This window comes from Leuresthes tenuis, unplaced genomic scaffold, assembly GCF_036924035.1.
Source record: "Leuresthes tenuis unplaced genomic scaffold, fLeuTen1.0.hap1 SCAF_19, whole genome shotgun sequence".
Classification (NCBI taxonomy): domain Eukaryota; kingdom Metazoa; phylum Chordata; class Actinopteri; order Atheriniformes; family Atherinopsidae; genus Leuresthes; species Leuresthes tenuis.
The window spans coordinates 21080505-21100868 of NW_027325373.1; the positions used below are offsets into that span (position 1 = coordinate 21080505).

The 20364-nt window shown below is 40.9% G+C and overlaps 1 protein-coding gene across 8 annotated transcripts in view; it reads right to left on the bottom strand.

Annotated features, from left to right (window-relative positions):
* Positions 1-20364, bottom strand: part of LOC140277563 (disabled homolog 2-interacting protein-like) — a 149355-nt gene that overhangs the window by 57281 nt on the left and 71710 nt on the right. For 7 of the 8 annotated variants that reach the window (XM_072372646.1, XM_072372645.1, XM_072372640.1 and 4 more), the window contains exon 3: positions 17048-17166. In XM_072372646.1, coding sequence (XP_072228747.1) covers positions 17048-17166 — 119 coding nt within the window. Of the gene's footprint in view, positions 1-2756; positions 2800-2910; positions 3350-17047; positions 17167-20364 lie in introns of those variants that run through there. The other variant, XM_072372644.1, reaches the window with a different exon arrangement.

The window sequence follows — 20364 nt, forward strand, 5'->3', positions numbered from 1 at the left end:
TACTTGCATGGAAATTCAGGTTGGTGTGGTCATGACTAAATATTGTTGATTACGTGTTGAGCTCTGGCTGTTTCTTCTTACTCTTCTCTAAACCAGCAGCAGCCCAAAGCTCTTGACACGCAGTCGAGGGGACCCTGTTTGCAGCGTTGCATGACCCAACCTCCCTCCTTTGCCCCCTTACTCCCTCCATGTACGTACATGTGTCTGATCAAATGCTCTGCTCCACTTCATCAGCTCTTGGTAAATCAATGGACATCACAGAGATGATCCACAGTGTGACAGAGTACTTCCAAACAGATGGAACACTCAGAAAATGATGTGAAGCGATGGGAGGGAGACGCTGGCAGAAATCAAAGCCCTTCATTCATTCTCACGTAACATGCAACACGGATGTATCTGGGCAACTATTCAGCATGCGTCTAATCAACATCAAATTGCAACAATATTTTACTTAACAATAGAAAGAAAAAATGAGAAAAACAACATTCTGGATGGTGAATAAACATGCATAAGAGGTTTAGTCACCCAGAATTAACGAGTACACAAATACTGGAGCATAAACAATTTCTGACTGTTTTGTGATTTCAGTTGTCTTATTTTCTTCTGCTTTCTCGCTCCATTTCTTTTATCCTTATCTCACATTTGGCCTCATCGTCTCTCCCTTTTGCTCCGGCTGCTTGTGTATGAGGCAGCGAAAATGACTAAAAGCTCTGTCATTTCTTGTCTGCTACTTGGCAAGCTCTGTCCAAGCATACAAGCTTTAAACAGACGCAGACCTCTGGATATAATATGTATATATATATATCAGAGAAACATGTGCAGAAATATTTACTCATGCAGGCAAACAGATACAGATACAGCGCCCCTGGCTATAGGGAAATGTCATACTGTCACTGCACACAAGCTTAAGAGTACATATATATCATGGCCCAAATCCCTGGAGCATGATATTGTAGAAGTCAAAGCTCTGTTTTGTTCTGGTTCTCAACATCAAGCACCACCAGCTGAGCTCTCTCGTATACAGTCTCTGCATGCTGCAGCAAACAAGCGCACAAATTATCAACCATCAGACCACTATTTATGTGTTTTCAAAACAGAACAGTGCTTTTTCCCATGTAGTCTCCTCAGAAGAAAGCAAAATGTTTGGATACTGTTCCTCGGCAGAATATATTTACCCCATGTGGAGAGGGAGTTTGGGTGGGTTGGGCAGTTCTGCAATCAGCATGACGCTGATTTTGTGCAAACTGAGTTGAAATGTAGAAAAATCGTTGTTGGTTTTTTTCATTTTTCAACTGCAAATGTGAAGTTTGAGATAATAATCCAACAATAAAAAAGAGAATCAGAAAATTGCCTCTGGACTACAATTATTTGCTTAGGTGGTGACAAACTGTTGGCTGATTAGTGGAAATGTCTACCCTGAGGCAGAAGATGGTGTTTCCAGCCTGATCTATGAAGAACCGAGCTGCCTTCAAAGATAAATAACATCAAAGTTCACACAGAGTCACCTACATCACACCAGGAATTGATCATTTTGAAGGTTTAAAGCACAGTCTTGAATGGGATTTAATATCTAAATGGATTCAACTGTTGAGAGGTCATCTGAAAGAGTATTCTTGGGACCTTTTTGTTTTGTATAACCAATTATCCATCTTGGTTATCAAAACTAAAAGAAAAAGACAGATAATGACAGAAAACAAGTTCCTCAAAAAGGACTTCTTTCATAATATTGTTTCTGACATACACGCACAACATAAAGCTTTCGTGTTTAATCTGCCTCCTTAATCATTAAGATCAAATTTCAGTGCTGCATTAACTTAATTAAACTTATTGGGTGGCTGCTAACTAATTTCATGCCTGTTAGTAGCGTGGACAGAATTTTACGCCCATGAGATTTCTCTTTCTGTGCATTAATGCACCATGAATGTTTGTAAAATTAAAATGAAAATACATCAGATCCTCATCAGGACATGCATTTAAATAATCCATCCATAAAATGTGAATGAATCTGTCATGGATGAAGTGATAATCTGTACCGGCTGACTCAAAATCACTTTGTAAAATCAAATTAAATGTAGAGAGTAATTCCCAGAGGTTTGGACGAAGTGATTGTGCCGACAATATAATGTTCCTGCAGTGAAATGAGTTCCTATTGAACTGCTTATAGCCTCCAACATCTACTTGAACTGAAAACGTTGGCCGAATCCAGCAGCTGACCTCGCAGTGTGGCCCAGTCACCTGATTTGTGTTAGCTGGCTGCCCTCCGTCACACAGGCCAGCTTTGTGTGGTGTAGCTACAGTGAGGATCAACACTTAGAAAAAACAAGCCAACAAAATCAAAAATGAAGAAAGCACCATCACATTAATCTCACATTAATAAATGCTCTACTTGAGCATCAATGCAAATCAAGAGGAATTTAAAATCAATTGCATGATAACGATGATGCATCCTGAATGTACGCAGGATGTATAAAAGTGTATGTGTGTCCAGGAGAGCAGCCTCCCTTGCATTGTCACTGACAGAGAAAAGCAAAGAAGGAAGAGAACGGCACAGCTGGAGTATTAACCGCACACAGAGGCAGGGGAGTGTAAACAGCTACACTGAGGCATCTGCTTCCACTGAGGCAGAGTCCACATCCCTCTTTGTGGCCACACATTTGCATTAAAATTTTTCTTAAAAAGATCCCCTCACTGCACAAACCAAACCAACACACAAAGGATGGCAAGACACAACATTTGAAAAGCAGGATAACACTTACCAGTCATTGTCAGAATCTCACACAACACTCGCAGTGAGAGAAACTGAGTCACAATGAAAGAGCAGGGGGGGGCAAAAAGGAAGAGATGGATGAGGGCAAATGCAAATTCAAAGCTCCATTTTTCCCCCTGCTGCTGATGCAGATCGCTGCTCACCTCCTCTCTTCCTTACTTGTGGATCTCTTCCTCCTTCTCTCCCTGACTACGTCTCTATTTCCTCCTGCTGCTGCTTTAAGGCAAGGGGTGGAGAATAAGCGCCACAATGCTCTCCCTCTCCTCCTTTCTTTCTCCCACCCTCCCTTCCTCGCCCTGTGCTGAGCATGCCCTACTTCCTGTGTTGTTTCTGAAATGGGACACACACCCTCTTCTCCTCCATTTATTGCTTTCACTCTGCATGAATGAATTCAAATGTGTTCCGACGCTTGTTTTGGGAATAAGGAAGATTTGCTCCCATTTCTTCTCTGCTGTCCATCCCCCCTAAGTAACTCCTGTTAAGCCCCGTTCTTTCACTCTCAGTGATTGACTGCGCCTCCCATCTCTTTCGGCTTGCACAGGGAGGAGCCTGCGTATGTGTTGTGAAGGGATCACATGTGTGCGTAGTGCAGCCTAGCTTGGCCCTGCCCCCTGTATGGCTCCAGTGGGAGTGTGTGTGTGTGTGTGTGTTCTTTGTCCTGTCAGCTCTGGTGTGAGATGTGCTTCTTTGCCTGTTAGCCACTGCTGGTGCTGTTGTCACCGCTGTCATTGGGAGCAAAGGGAGGTTTACGTGCAGCCAACAAGCACTGAATGTGGACAGATCAGCTGGGAGTGCATAAAGTCAAACTGGTTCTTAGACAGAAGGGGGGAAAAAACTGTTTGGGATCAAGCTCAGCTTTGGCAAAGTGACTTGGCCGATGGAGCCAGCCAAAGGGTTGGTAGTGGCAAGATTGGAATGTGGGTGGGAGGGTCTTTGAGCCTGGATTGGTGGACTGGCAGAGGAGATGAGGTTGAGCTTGATGCTATTTCTGGAGCTTACACACTGGCAGGGCTGGCAAAGGAGGATAAAGTGCTGGGCAGGACACGTTGATAAGACAGGGCAGCTGTAGAGAGCTGGTCGAGAGCAGCTATGGCCACTAATCTGTATTCCCCGCACGTCTGCAATGATGTCATCAAATATGACATCACCCTTACCCTTTATTCTCTCGGACACATGACACACACAGACACACCAATGCATGTGTGAGCCAAAGGATCATACAGCAGGGTGTGGATGCGGGTATAAGTACCAAGAACCAAGTTCTCACCCTTTTAAAACAATAGCACAAGTCACAGGAACATTGTTGGTTTGAAATGACCAAATCATGTGACGCATCAGAACCCTGGACACCTGTTTCCTTTAGAAACTGACAAAAGAGCTGGACAAAGTGAATACTGTGGAAACTGTTTGATAGAAATGCTGCCACTTTATAAAGTAAAACAAGTTGTACATAGTCACAGTCTGTGTGTTCAAGAAGGAAGCTCAATCTAAGTTTTTAGCAGAGTTCATGGACAACTAAAAATCCTTCTGGAGGAAAATTTCTGTCTGTTTGGAGGAGTAAACATGAGGCATTCAACAAGAGGAGCGTAGTACCCACTGTTAATGCTAGCATTGTGAATGAATAGCGAAAAGCTCAAAATTCTTCTGCATAATTTGAGACTATCAGCACCTGTGTTGAGATAACTGGGTATTAAAACAGCACAGTGGCTCAAAACAGGCATAGCAGCTGGTTGTAGGACAGATAAAGCAGGCTAACACTGAGCTTTTGAAATGACCAAAATCCAGAGCTCAACCCTGTTGAAATCATGTGAACCGTGCTTAAAAGTTTATGAACTTAAAGTTAAACTCATTTAATTGAACTCTACCAATACTCCCAAGAGGAGTGATTAAATATCTATCAAGAAGATTGTGAAGAAGCTTGGGGAGGCTGCCAAAAGCACCTGGTCACGGTTCAACCTGCCAAGGGACATTCGACAAATTACTACTGTAGATGTGCCACAGTAACATTAACAGTTACATGATTTTTGTATGTCTAAATGCTTTTTAGATATTCAGAATGTGTGCTGTACAATCATTCTGCTTTAGAAACAGCATTTCAAAAGAATCATTCAGTGTTCAATCTTAAAATGACATTTTTACACAGACATGGGTGCAAGGTTATAACTGCATCTTATGGCTGGTCTGAGCTATATAAATGCTTTCATAAAACAGTAAAGGAATAACGAACTGCAGAGCCAGTGGGGGTGCTTTTGAAGATCAACTTCTCTTTCTTTTTCAGAGCTTAATGGGGGTTTTACCAGGAAGTATTCTCCCATCTTTACTTCCTCTTAAAAACGCCTGTCAGCTCCTGCCCAGTAACATATCTTACATATCCACTCTATTATCCCATCAGTTTAAAATCTAAAAAGTCAACTCCTTTCTGGTTCATGTAATCCAATTATATGAGCCTAAAGCTACCACTGCTCTCATATACAAATCAATCAGGAATCCCTGCCCCTTTCATCAGTTCAGTCAGCTGCACCTGAAACACAGTCTGGCTCCCACAGCTGATGTTAAAATTACCCGCCCCCCCCAAAAAAAAAAATCAGGATTCAATTCAAATTATCCATAAACTGATCTGTGAAATGGCGAATCAGTGAAACGTACAATAAGCATAGCATGTTCTCCGATTTAGATTGAAAAGAAATCTGGTTGTTCAAATCTGGTATTGCCTGTAGTGAGCAAATACTTTAACAATGCACTGCAAGATAATAGCTAAAGCTGCTACATTTGTTTGCTTTTTAACCATTCTCCAGCACCAAAACCAAATTAAAACACCGTAGCCTCATTAAGTACCATAAGTCCACTTTTAAACTGCATTTTCAGTATTCAACAACAATAACTTTGCACTGCACTATCATGCACCTGGTCTGTAAACAAAGGGCGTGCTCAGAAATCTGTGCATGTAACATTTGCAAAATATGCAGTGTTTCATCACAACAAGGACAGGAGTGCAGTCTGAGTGCACAGAGCTTTTTCAGAGGGATTGTGGGTGCACATTGAAAAACTGAATGTCTGACCCAGACACAATCCAGCTCTCAATGATAGCACTCAGGAAAAAATACCTTTTTTTAAAAGGGTTCTCTGATCCGTCCAGTGCCATCTCATTCACCTCAGCGCCTGTCTCTTCATTTAAAATTCTACACGTAGCGCCCATGCAGCGCAGAGTGCTACAACAGACCACAACACACAGGTTATTCTAATAAACTGTGACTTTTGCTTTGCAGTTATTGTTTTGTAAATATAACTTAAAAAGAGACAGGACAGTGTTCTGTGAGCTGAGCTGAGCCTTTGGCTTCAGTGATAACCTGTACATGCTCAGAGGTGGATCTATGTGCAGGCAGAGATGTAAACAGGTTGTTGGTCAGACTCCACCAGTAGAGCTGAGCTGCTGTTCTATTTGACCTATATGCCTTTAGGTCTGACAGAATAAAAAACAGGCCTTACAGTAACAGTGCTCTTATTCTTCTATCTGCAGAGATGGTAAAATAATGTTGAAAAATGTGTTGACTCTATATGCTGTCTGTCAGTATCTTTACTTAATAGAAAGATGGTTCACACAGTCTGAGCCTTACTATGGAAGCAGTCTTATGCCTTTACAGTCTGACCTTGATGCAGCAAAGTCAGGGGGAGATATGGTAATAAGGGAATCCTAAAGCACAGCAGGATCTTCATAATCACAAGAGTTAAAAACACTAAGAGCTCCATCACACTAAGGTTTTTTGTACACTTTAACGTCAAACTGTTAACTCTGTCAAAGGTGGTTAAGTGTGAAGGAATAACAGCGGAAATCTGAAAATAAGGCTCGCTTAACTTAAAAGATTGCACTGTTCCAGCATCATAAGAACACGCACACACTCTACTGCTGTATACACCATTATAAGCAGGTGAAATGATAACAGTATTACAGTATAATCCATCCTGGCATTCACTTGATTATTACTTTGAGACATGCCACTTAAAACCACCCCCCACCCCTTATGGCAACACTGCCCTCGAGTAGCAAGCTGAACACTGTTTTGGAAGGGGTTGAAAAACACATCAAAGAGCCCGAGGTGTTCATGGGACAGCCAAATTCTCGTGATACCAATCCGATGGGACTGGATTGGATCTGTGGGAAACTAATTTAATTCACAGACTCTATCACTGACATCCCAGTATCAAACACTCCAGGACAACTTTAAAAGTTTGATGTCCACGCTCTGACCTGTCAGAGGGGGGGATCTATTCAAAATTAGGGGACTGGTCATATTCTTAAGAAATGATTGGTTCCATCTGCCTGAGAATAGTAGCTCTTCTTGCATAGACATTTAACTACAAAGAACTTTCAGAAAATTTGACCTGTAAATATTCAGACTCCAAAATGGAAGCACACTGAGTGTAGTTGCAAAGGACTGCAAACCATCTGTACCATGGATCAACCTGTTAAAAATTACAAGAGCATGTGGCTTGACAGCCAGCTTGGTGATGCTGAAGTTAGTGCAGGCCTGTACATTTGAACTAAGCCCAGTGATCATTTTCAGAGGAATGTGTTTTAAATCTGTCTCACTGTATCGAGTTGTTGATCTTTCTTAAATATGTGCATGGATTATCTCAGTTAAAGCTGCAGGCTACTTTGCAAACAGACCAAAAAAATACTTCAATGTTCAATACTGTTCCTGCACTCACTCTTGCATAATAGATATGATGAAGCTTTCTACTGGCAGAATGACCCCCTTTAGGAATCACCCACCAAAATACATTATTCACTTTACTGTACTTCAATTTTCTGAGAATCAGGCATTTGTTATATTTAGCTATTGGTAATATTGCCTCTCAAATAACAAAAAAAAAACATGGTAAAAACCATGTTACCAACTTTAAAAGATTTAAAAGAGGGCTGAATTAATGAGTAAATTAGTGTTTGCATGCCTACTGAGCAGTCTTTTTAAAGGATGTGCAGGGTGCTGCTTTGATGGGCCCCTCTGTATTCCCGTCACGCTCAAAGCCCTATCCATTACAGCTCATTACCCAGGGAGGGAATGAAAGAGAGAAGACCCTTGGCCATGCTCACCCAGGCTCACAGAAGCCCCAGCAGGGTTAAACATCAACGGAGCCACAAAACCCCACCAGCTGTGCAGGTGTCAACACCATTAGGATTGCTTCGGGGGATAATTGTGTTACAAATTATGAGGATTGTAAAGTGATCATAGAGTTAATACACAGAAAAGCTCCCCAGAAATGCCATGAAAATAATGCCTGACTAATTATAAATTAATGTAAATCTTACACGTTTGGTGCATTCCAGCATGCATGTCTTAAGTTCCTGTGTGTACTATTTACAGGCATCTATTGGTAAAAATGCATTAAAACGTTCATAACTGCATTAGTGTAGAATACCTCCCCATAGAAGGAGCCAAAGATCTTATAGCAAAAAAAGCATAAGTGACATTAGTAACCTTAAATGTGGCATATTCCCTCGTAGTAAACTGTGTGAGTGAACTAATGTGCTCAATGGCAGGATGTCTTATAGAGCCTGGTATGGGGATTGATTTTTCAATGTTTAATTCACCTCACTAATGACTTTGATGGACCATGCTGGTAAAGTTCTCCTCATAAGTTGTGCTGAATCATTTCTGAAACTTAAAATGGAACACTGTGACTCTCTGACTCTGGAGGAGGAAGCGGTAGGGAGAAGAGTCAGGGACCCAGAACAACAGACAGCAAGGGCAAAACTCCAGCACTGCACTGAGGTTTGTTTTTTAAGGGCAAGGCTGGAACTAAAAATCACAGCACAGGGACCCCATGCCAGGCCTCCACATAGTCCCTCAGGGCCTAAGAGCAGGCCACTGGGATTGTGGATAACAAGGGCTAGGAGGGTGGTTTGACCACAGGGAGCCTGTTTTGAAACAGTAACCACTGCACCCCAACTAACTGCAGGCAAAACCCTGCTGTGGTGGACGGGGGAAAGGACTAGGGGCCCAGGCGACCGTGGACTGGGCGACCTCTAAGATATTACTAAATCTTACCCATTTAATCGCTCATTTAAAGAGTTAATAACAAGCTGCACATATTCTGAGCCAAGAAAGGAAAACCAGGACAGCTGGATTTTGTTTTTCAAAGTAAATATTAAAGGCAGGATATTCCTAAGAAGTCATCTCTAATTATTTTGCATGACTCATTAAGAGTATGTGGTGACATCTATCTGCAGAAACTGCTCTCTGTCTGAAATTTTCTTGCTTCCGCTTTTTCATTTATATTTTCTGTAAATCTCTGGGCTGGAACTTTTGGGCCTCGGGTGAGCAGACACAAGCTAATAGTGTGCAGGTGTGTGTTCCTGCTACATGCATATTCCATCTCCTTCAGACATAAAACCTAGCCACGTGGCAACTTCCAGCAAGCTTGAGAGGAGCTGTGAGGAGGTGTTTATTTGTGCTCATAAACGGAACTTCTATGAAACAGTTGGTAATTAAAAAACTAATTCTGATTTTCTGCTTTGCTCTGCTTTTTTTTTTTACTTCCACTTCCTCAACATCACTGTTTACCCATTTCAGTCTTTATCATGGGATGTGAATTTGGCAAGAAGGCATTAAAATGCCTCTGCAGGCAATCGTTTGTCTTGTTGGAACCCTAACATATACATTTTGTTGCCAAACGTATGAGGGCTGTAACCCTGGACAGCACTTTGCTTGCACTCCATCTATGAAAACACGACAACTCAGGATTATCAAAAACATCCACTTAAACACTGCATTACACTAGAACTGATCAAAACAGAGAGATGATATTGTAATCATCACTAAATTGAAGGCAGGTATGTGACGTATTGATGGGTTCATCCATTCTGGTCTGTGTGGTATAGGACTTAATAATGCACAGTGGCTGGTGAAAGCTGCTCTGTCAAACACATTATTACCCTGAGAGCTCTGTTTCTTTTACACAAAATCTTGCTGATGTATTGTAAATGAGATGGAGAGAGGGGCAAGTTGCCAACCAGGGAAGGAGAAAGATGTCCTCTTTCCCCGTTTAATTACGCTGCTGCGATGAACATTATTAAAGCACTGCCGTCGTTTTTTTTCTTCTCCAGATTAGCAAAAAAACATCTGTAACCGGGCATCTGCTTGTTGTCACCAGTAAATGCATTACTTTCTCTGGAAAGTTTCCAGGCTTCTATCCTTACTGTGTGTGTGTGTGTTTGTGTTTGTGTGCATGCTGTGCTAGAAATTGTCAGTGAATACTGACTCAAGATTTAAGAAGATCATGGAGCCAGCTGATGAATACATGAGATGGCTCCAGAAAGTGCTGATAATAAAATGATCACAAGAGGAGGAGTGCGAGGATGAGTGTTGGCAAGTTTTCCCCAAAAAGGACGAAGGATAACAGGGCTGGCAGCATGCAAATGATGACAAATGTGAACACAGGAAGAGGAAATAAGGCGATGAGAAGACTGCGGAGGAACAAAATGAAGCGGAGGGGGTCAGGGAGAGGAGAGGAGGATCCAGGGACAAGTCCATGAGCCGCAGACTGGATTTAATGTGGCAGAAACCTGCCAGTGAGCTGCAACTGCAAACATATCTATTAGCATGAGAAAAGCAAATAAGAGGAGAATGACAAATGACATCCAAGTTTAAGAAACCCACTAAAGAAAAGGTCAAGAGAAGAGGAGCACATTTAAATATATATTTATATATGGAGAGCTGATCGACGGCAGATGCTGGTAGAGCGAAAAGTGAATGTCAGAAAGTGAGTGAGTGAGACATGAGGGGGATAGAGGAAGGAGAAAGATAAGAAGAAGAAATAAGGAGCAATAGAAAAAATATTGCTGTCAGACCACCTGGGGAATGTTTACAGAATTTAATAACTCTAAATGTCATCACTTTATTGGATTTATAGATGGATGTCTCTCCCTCTACCACTCTTTCCACTCCCTCCTTCTTTTTCTGAAGTGCTTCTGTATGAAAATCAGTCCAAAGCAAGCTGAAGAGAGCGAAGAAACAATCACACAATCTCTAAAGTCATACAAGCCTTATCAGCGCTTATGGATGCCACAGCGATTCTACACACTTTGTTTCATGATGTGCACCCTCAGATTTAAATGAAAGAAAAACAAAAACAACATATCAAGTGCTATAACTGAGAAATCTTTTTTTAAAAGGCGGGAGGGGGGAGCAACTACAGTATATGCTCCTTTAAGAATTTGAAGCTGGCAAAGTCTGAGTGATGTTGCGACGAGACAAACTGTGTAAAGCAAACACTTGCTGGAGCATCTCATTTCAATTAGGTTAATTGGCAGCTGGAGAGCAGTGTGACGGGTAAGCGGGTAATAAAAGAACATCCCAGAGAGAAAGCTATTTCCTACTTCCAGTCGGAAAGATGGGGAGGTGTTTGCCCTTGTGAAATATTTTGTAGACAAACAGACATGGTTCAATAATAATTTTCTTAAATGTGAAGCTGCGAAAACTTTGCAGATTTCATGGCCTACTTGATCTATACGATGTAAACAAATCGAAAGAAAGAAAGGACCAGGGCTAAATAAGACTCACTCCCCACAGCAACTACAACAGGAACTCCTAAGAAAACTACTGTCAGTGAACCCAGTTTATCACTGCCTCCTCAAAAGCAAGTTAAAGGTTGTATCATACATATATGTTAGGGCTGCCAATCAATTACAATATTTAATTGCGATTAATCCATCAATAGTCCATAATTAACTCGTGATTAATCACAAAATAGGTTTTAATATATATTTTAATATGTTCTAAACGCACCTTAAATTGATATTTTTAATACTCTTATCAACATGGCAGCAGACAAATATGCTTTCTTTATGCAAATGCATTTTATATTTACAATAACAACCCAAAACTAAATGTCCTGATACAGACTGTCCAGAACATTCTTCATCCAACAACAACAGACGTTCATATTGACCTGAATGAGACATTCTTTCCTTTGTGCACCATTTACACTTTAAGAAAAAAACTTCACACGTTGTAACTCACATTGACAATAATGGCTGATAACTTTGGTCCTGTCGCGAGAACCATCTGGCAGGGTTTTGAAGATGAACTTGCCATTTAAAACCCTTTTCTTTAAACAATTTTGCTAGCCATCCACAAGATTAGACCAAATCCTTTCCTGATTTGTCAAATTACGGAGCGGACTAAAGGTTATTTATAGAACATGTCCGCATTAATCGTGTCAAAAACTTTGTGGCATTAAGAGGAATTTCCGTTACCTTGTTATTAACGCGTTAATTTTACAAATACAAATACATATAAATATACAGTATGTACATTTATACACTATTGGGAAGCGATTGGAAACGACAGCAACTCAGCCACGAAGTGGAAGGCCACGTAAAATGAGCGGGGTCAGCAGGTGCTGAGGCGCACAGTGCGCAGAGGTCGCCAACTTTCTGCAGAGTCAATCGCTGCAGACCTCCAAACTTCATGTGGCCTTCAGATTAGCTCAAGAACAGCACGTAGAGAGCTTCATGGAATGGGTTTCAATGGCCGAGCAGCTGCAGCCAAGAATGGGATGTAACTTAAGTTCATATGTGTGTCTGATAGCATTCTGTTCACAGGCACATGGTTTTATTTGCTCTCCCTGTTTTCCTCTAAAAGAAGATTTAAAGAGAATTTCAGAGTTGTGTCAACCATTAAGGAGACTGTGGTCATGTCCTTATAGTTTGTGGAAAGTCTCTTTTCTATGGCTTGAAAATGAGTTTGTAATTATCCAGACAATACATGTGGAGTTGGTATCTCTAAGTGTGACTATTTCTGGCTGCAAGGAAATGAATAAAGAGGGTATTCATTTATTCAGAGTATTACAGTTATAGCAGCAAGATAGCTGTTGGACAGCCTTAGACTATCCTATAGACATATACCGTAAAATTGAAATTAATTTGATCATTATTCATAATTTAGTGTCGCTTTACAGGTCGATCCACCCTGCATCTATACTCAATTTGTTTGAGATGCTCTTTGAAATATTTCTACATGTAGAATAATACTCTGTCTAGATTTAAAGCAGAGGCACAAACAAAAGTAAAGGCATAAACAACAGATGCACTGGACTGAAATAGGAGGAGATGAGGAAGTCATAAATCAGTTCAGCAACTTCATCTCTGAATATTGTGAGCAGAAGTCAGAGTGTCGACAAATAAGGCTGCTGTTGCAGAAGGAGCATGAGTCATCTGTGCCACAGTGCTGAGAACTGCTTCTCTCAGAACACACGCAGACAAGGATACTCCTACAATTACAGACACAGAATGATGAACACATAATCACAATTAGTTGGTACCATTCACCCCCTGCTGAGGCCACAATATCCACAAAGACAACTATTCCCATCACTAAGTAAAGGGTTAAAACATGAGAAGGGGGGCTGGTGTTGTCAACAGCAAACATGTCAAAAATTATTTGGACGCTCCCATGGAGGCTGCAGAGAGCCACTATAGCTCCTGGAGTATATGTGTATGTGAGTTTATAACAGAGGGAGAGATTTATTTAGCCCAGTTTAGTCACAGTTCTCTCAGTGTCAGTCATTATCCAAAGAACAAACAAACAAAAACTGCTTATTATTACAAATTATCAACTCAACCGGTGAATAAATTCCCCTGTATTTCAATGACAAGTAATATAAAGTATGACAAAATGAGGACAAAAGCAATCAGTGAACAAAAGGTGAGACACCATGAACTTGAATATGCTTGGTTTTCAACTTAAAGTTATACAAAGGTGCTGAATGCATTTCTTTGTTTATCAGTAGCTGTATTTTTACAAGAATTATGTACGTTTTTGCCAAATGACAATCACTGGAGTCATGTGACACCATCATGTGCATCGTCTTGCCAGCATCCAGATGTATAATACAAACAAAACACAGATCTGCTCTTACACAGGTGAAGACAAGTACTGCTGTCCTAATTCACTTTTATTCAAAAAGCATTTATTGTTAAACATTTTTCAACCGAGTGCAAACAGCAAAAGAGATCGCTTCTGCCTTATTATAATACTACTGTAGATCTGAGGCACGTTGCGAAAAAATCTGAATGCCCACACAATGCAAGCACTTTGATTTTCATCAGCAGTCAAGCAAAGGTCAGTGCAGGTCAAACGGGATAGCAGAAGCTACAGTGGAAAGGGTCAGATGGTCTTTGACACGTGAGCTGATGAGAGCAACAGCGAACAACAAGAGACAGAGTGTGATCAGGTCAGTGCATAAAAAGCACCATAACCATCGCAGGGGTTTCTTTTTGCAACTGTATAAACTAAACAAGATATCTAAATGCCACATAAATTGTGGGATGTAAACATTTTAATTTCCTTTTCGAGGAAGCGATCACATCACATGATTTCAACCATATATCTATTAATAATTAAGCTGAAGCATGTATTTTTTCTGCCTCACCGTCATCGAAGTGAAAAGTTTAAGTTATTTGACAATACGACTCAAACTTGGTTCTCTTGCATGGGAGTCTGTGGCATAACACCACCCTCCACCTGTTCCTACTTCCTTCCATCTCCACCTTCTGAGAACTTTTGAACATTTAATAGCTTTGCAATATGGAATTAGTGACAATTTCACATAATGCAAAACGTAAGTGGAAAATAGGCATGTGACCTTTTGGAGCCTTGATAATGTAGGGAATGCTCAAAAGTTGAGTGACAGTGGGCATAAACAGGGTTAATCTATAGTTTGAACAAGTTGAGGATAACTAGCCTGAACAGTACAGTACAATCATCATCGTTTGTCTATCACTGGTTTCACTACAAGTTCACACTGTGTCTTCAGTAACTTTTCAGTTGTTAACAAGTTCACACAAAATGCAGACCTGTGATTCAGTTATACTACCTGAGTATGACTAATTAGATATTCCTATAACATTAAAACAACCGTTGATAAAAAGTTTTGTATTTTCAAGTAAATACCACAAAATGACCTGTCGAGATCAGAAAGAAGGCTCCAACCCCAACATCATTCCATCATTCTCCAATGGCAACTGAAGCTGCTTCCTCAACATGTGACTGTTAAAAGTGAAGCTTGTACAATTATCTTTTTATTTATCCCCTTGATAAACTTGCTCTTACAGTAAAAGCTAGATTGTAAATTAAGCACCAAGTTTCTACCCGCTGATGACACGTTAGATCTGAAAATGTTGTATGATTTTAGCTCACAGACGGGTGAACATGTTAGAAATCCAAAATGAATCAAATGAAACAATTATTTTCTTTGTGTAAATTCTTTGTGCTTGCCCGCACGCTGCAGTGTTTGTGCTTTCCTACAGAAACAAGTGCTGTGCTTGTTTGGCCTCTGTTTAAGACAGATGAATTTTTCATTGCAAAAGTCCAGCTGCTCCCTTTCTGCAGGCCCTGCTCCTTAGACTCCCTCAGGCTACCAGGCCTGACAATCTCATCACTGTGAATACAGAGTGAAAGTGTATTTGTGTGTGTGTTTACGTGAAGCTCTGTGTTTCTGCTCTCTCTAAATACTCTAAAAACGATCCCTCAAATTTAAAGACGTACTTCTGCACACATGGGAGTTCTCATAGTACGGTTCCCCCTCCTTCATTCCTCCATCTCTCCTGTGTCTCATCATCTCTCTCTTACCAGTTCTCGGGTCTATCCTCTTATGCAGTGTTTTCTCCCCTGTGGGGAAGCTGCTCCCAGGCTGACAGCGAGCATCACAGGCTCCCCTCACTGCGAATCAGTCTGTAATCTGCATCTTTATATATTCAACACAAAATCTTGCACATACTTGTGCCTTGTAACATTTTCAAAGACTCTAAGCAGCTTCGTGGCATTTTTCTTTTCTTCTACTACGTACAAATGTGTGTAAGGACACCCATCATTATATATTTGTGCATTTGCAGTTGAGGTGTGTATATTTGTGTGCATTTCCGAGTTAGACCAGGTAAGATATGACAGCTGGAGAGATTCCAATTTCCTCTCCAATATTTGCCTTCTTCTCTGGGTGCTTTATCAGTGAAACATATAAATGCTGATAAGTTAGAAAGCCTTACTAACTGTTTGAAAAATAAGGAAAAAGAGGTCCTGCAGGTGAAGGATGAAATGGAAGGGTGATGCATCTGAAAATGGATAAAAGGTAATAAGATTAGAAGCACAGATGCTATACAAAACAAGCAGAAGTGGAGAGGAGAATGAGAAAAGACACCGGGACAAAGAAGAGGAGATGAGCTCATTTTGTCTGTAGAACCAAAGGAACAGTTCACCATGTTCCAAGCTAAACAATTGCTGGTATTCCCTTGTGACAGTTTGACAGTGATGTTAATGCTTCATTAAAAGTATGAAGCGAGGCGATAACTCAGCTCCAAGTTTTCAAATGGAAAGCCATAGAGCATCTCCTAAAATGCAGCACCTTCTTTAACTAAATGGGCACTCACAGATGGGCACTTTGGCTTATAACCAAAGACAGAAACAGAGATAGCTGCTGGGAGTGTTGACTGTTAGTGGCGCATGCATAGAAAAGAGACCATCAAAAACCCAGAATGAACAGGAAGTGTGGTTACGGGGCAGCATAGCCTAGACTGGAATGCTAATTGAGCTTGTTATACAGGCAGGGGGGCAAGTGTTTGCCAAGCAGCTGAACACCTGAGGAAATTAGCAGAAGTTAGTTTGAACTAGCAGTTTTCTCTGTGGCCAGAGATGACACGGGATGGTGAATGCGTGGCATCTTAGTGATGTATCTCCATAGGTTTATCAGAAAACACCAACACACAAGTTAGTAGGAAGTTGCATCTGTATCCTTTGTAGTCAAAAACAAAAGAACGAAAGCCTGTGACTTAACACAGCTTTATGACCAGCCCCATTAGCATGAGAATGAGACAATGTGCTTGCACTTGACATACATGGCTCAATGGTGGTGCTTCAAGTTATAAACTCCCATGTCTCTGCTTCCAAGCTTTTTGGCTTGCTTAACAGTTTACATCCATGACTGTTTGGTGCTTTAAGTATTGTAGCACTTCGTTTTAGGTTGTTTCATCCATTGTTGAAGGAACAGAAGGGTTTTCACACACTAATGTCTTTTGTATTTGTATTGCAGTTCTTGTTATTCAAGGTTCTTGTGACTGTTGCTCGATGATTGCTTAGAGAATGCTTTGTTTCTTTGATTGAATTGATAGCTCTCAAATGTGAAATCAAGTCTAAATGGGATAAAAGCGTACATGTTGCCGGGAGGCACTCAAACAGGTCTGTGGCAAAACATGCTCCAGCATCGGCTCGATCAGCGAACTCTTACCTGTCATTGTCCACACTTCTGAAACCGGGGAGGATGTGTCTGAAGCTGGAGTTGCGGTCAAGTTTGGGTTGACTCTTGGTGCGTTTTATGGAGCCCTTCAACCGTCGACTTAGAAAACCCTGATGGAAAGAGACAGTCAATAAAACAGTGTCACGGCCAGTCTGTCAGAGAAGTCTCAGATATGTCAATCATACTTGGCAGCAACACAAGAAATATCAATGTCAACACGTACGCTCTACATCTGGAATTCTGAGAGGCCGAACGTCTTGGATAGCTAAAGGGTAATAATTGATAATATATCATATCAGAGCTAGAGTGAGGTCAGGTACAGAGTATTTCTGAATAGAAAGAGCAGCAACGTCTAAAACAGCCTGACAGGACCTTCACTAAAAGAAGTTAAAAAGAGATTATCAAAGAGAACAGACATAAAAATCTGGTAAATATTAATGTACCACATGTTATGTCAATCGTGACAAATTTCTCAGAGAATGTAGCGCTTATCAGTTTTCTCACTCTTCTTTGTCTGAGTTAGCGTGTATGCTTCGTCTAACATCTGCAATCATACTCCCCCAAGCACCCCACTGTCTCCATGGCAACTATTGGCTGACATTATGAGCGAGAGACTACGAACAAATGAGATGAGTGGTGCAGAAGTGTAAGGTGCTTTATGTTTCAGGAGACAAAAACCTACAAGGAAGAAGTAAAAACGAAAGACTGAATAAAAGAGCATGTTTAGGAGGGCAGCTAAAAGAGGACAGAACTTGATCAGCACATCGGTATACAGAACAACGAGATAAAGGAGTGAGAGCTTCGTCTCAGGTGTAGCCCTATAATACAATCAAACTAAGCAGCTGTTTAATACAGAAGTCTGAACAGACTGACACTTCCGTGATGTCAACCTTCAGCCATTTTCAAACATTTCACATGACAGCGACAGGCAAATTGCACAGCGAAAAGACCCCCCCCACATCCCATTCAGGCCATTAACACACTTGTATAATAATTACCACCTACAGTGTGAATAGGTCTCCCCAGGCTTCAATGGAATATGGATAATTAGAGAGTGACTTCCACACAGCTTGGCAACTGATCACAGAGCAGCCTCAGCATCTCGATGAACAACACCTGTCATCAGGAGGCTCTCTGGCCTAAGAACAAAAGACCTGCTCATGTCAGTGTACCAACTCTAAGGTCATGCCAGTAAATGGAGTATTAATCATCACTATGTGCACACATTAAGTGTGGTTATTCTTCATGACTTCATAGTTTTTAAGTCAGGATTCACAGTAGAATCATTGAATGTTTGAGCATGATGTTGATGTAGATTCCTCTCCTGTAATGCAATGTTCTAAGGAAATAAAGGGTCTGCCGAGAGCTGCAGAAAACTACCGCATGAGGAGAATTTGTGGAAAACAAGACAAAAACAGTCAGTGAAAAAGAAGCACGGCATCAATTTTACACACTATTACTCAAGAACTACACAGCAGCCTCTTGCAGGAAGCTTTTTAAAAGTCAGAAAATAACTCAATGATTTATACCGTAAAATAAAACATGCATTACTAACTGGGACTTTGGACGTGGAATTTAAAACGTGGAAATTTAGGAGGCCAGGAAGATCCAGCTAAAGAAGTGTGTTGTGGGAAATGTAAGATCCCAGGATAGTCAGGATATTAATATTAACACTTCATGAATGTTCAGCGTTTCATGTTTTCATACATTAAATACCTGACAAAGCATCTGACAGCTAAGGATAAAAGATAAAAGGACAGTACCATGATGGAATAAACAAAGACCATCCCAGAGAGAGCCTTTCAGATGTAAATAGGGGGAATTCTCCCCTCTGTGAAAGACTATATGGACAAATATAGTTAAAGACTCATGTTTATTAGCCTAAAATTGCAAAGAATTCAGAAGTATTACAATCTCTGATACATGATATTATAAAATGAATCTCTGTACTTAGAGACAAGGTTGAAACTGGCTGAAACTCGGGCAGCCCAGTCATTAATACAGACAGGATTCTGCAGTTTAACGGCCTGCATAGGCTCAGCAACGCCTCTGTTAACCACACTAGAAGCTTGCATCTACATCACCGCAGACAGAGAAAAAATGCTGAATCAAGTAGCTGCTCCAGATGCTTTGAGTTGAAAATCTTTAAACTTTTCAAAAAGATGCTGGTATCGCCACCATCGCTACTTTTCAGGCAACCAATAGCATGAGCAGTAACTGACACTCTGGTAACCAAGAAAATTAAGGATAAGAGGTATTGGGAGCATCATTCTATCCTGAGTTAATATCACATGTTATATCAGACGGTTACAAGCCTGTTGTGAGATCTGATGTAAGTGGAAGTGCCCTATCAGGGGCTTTCCAAACCCTAACCCCAAACATTTCATCACTGTGTCCACTCCCTAGGTAATCACCCTAAAAACAACACACAGAATTAAGATTTACAATTATTGCTCAATGCATTACAGCACAGATAATAACACAAACACACACAATGTGTCAGTGCAGATATCTAAAAGAAGTCCAGAGCTCAATCACTGAATAACATCCACAATAGTTATTATGTTCATACTCATTAATAATCAGACTGCGTGGCTTAAATTAGCCTAATCTGACTAAGTTTATATGAGTCAAGGTGTGGGCAGCAAAAATGACTTCTGCTGTCACCTGTGAAGTCACCAGTGTTAAGGAGCAATTTGCTGAATGAAAAGAGCCACTGAGCCAATGAGTCACTGCTTTTACTGAGTAAGACACTTAAAGTTCTTGACAGGGGCTGTCTAAATCAAACGCTCGCTCCTTTTTCTTAGCTGCAGGCATATATAACTAATTCCGTGTGCATATGTGTGAGTGTGGGCAGGTGGTTTTGGGTTAGGCGGGTGGTTGCATTAGCAGAGACGCCCCTCTCAACTATGACAAATAGGACTTAGACTCGAGCAAAAGGATTAGATTTAGCACTACCTCCAGATTAGCGCTTTCAAAAACATCACAAGCATTCTAAAAGAGAGGCAACCGATTTAAGCTTTTTGATACAAAAAGTAGGCGGTGCAGTGGAAAATGAACCCCGCCCACACATATGCCTAAACACTAAAACTCAACATTTCCTCATATCATCATTCACAATTTCTGCTCAAATCGAAGCAGTTCCAAGCTTCTTTCCTGTAGCCCCTGGATAGTCAGCTTGCTTGCTGCTGTTGGCATATTCACAGTTAACAAATCAAAATGTTTCTTTCTTTTGCATCCACAGTAGAGAATTGAAGCCTTTCCCTGCTGCGAGGTGGATTGATTAGTGGCTGCTCATTTTATTCTAA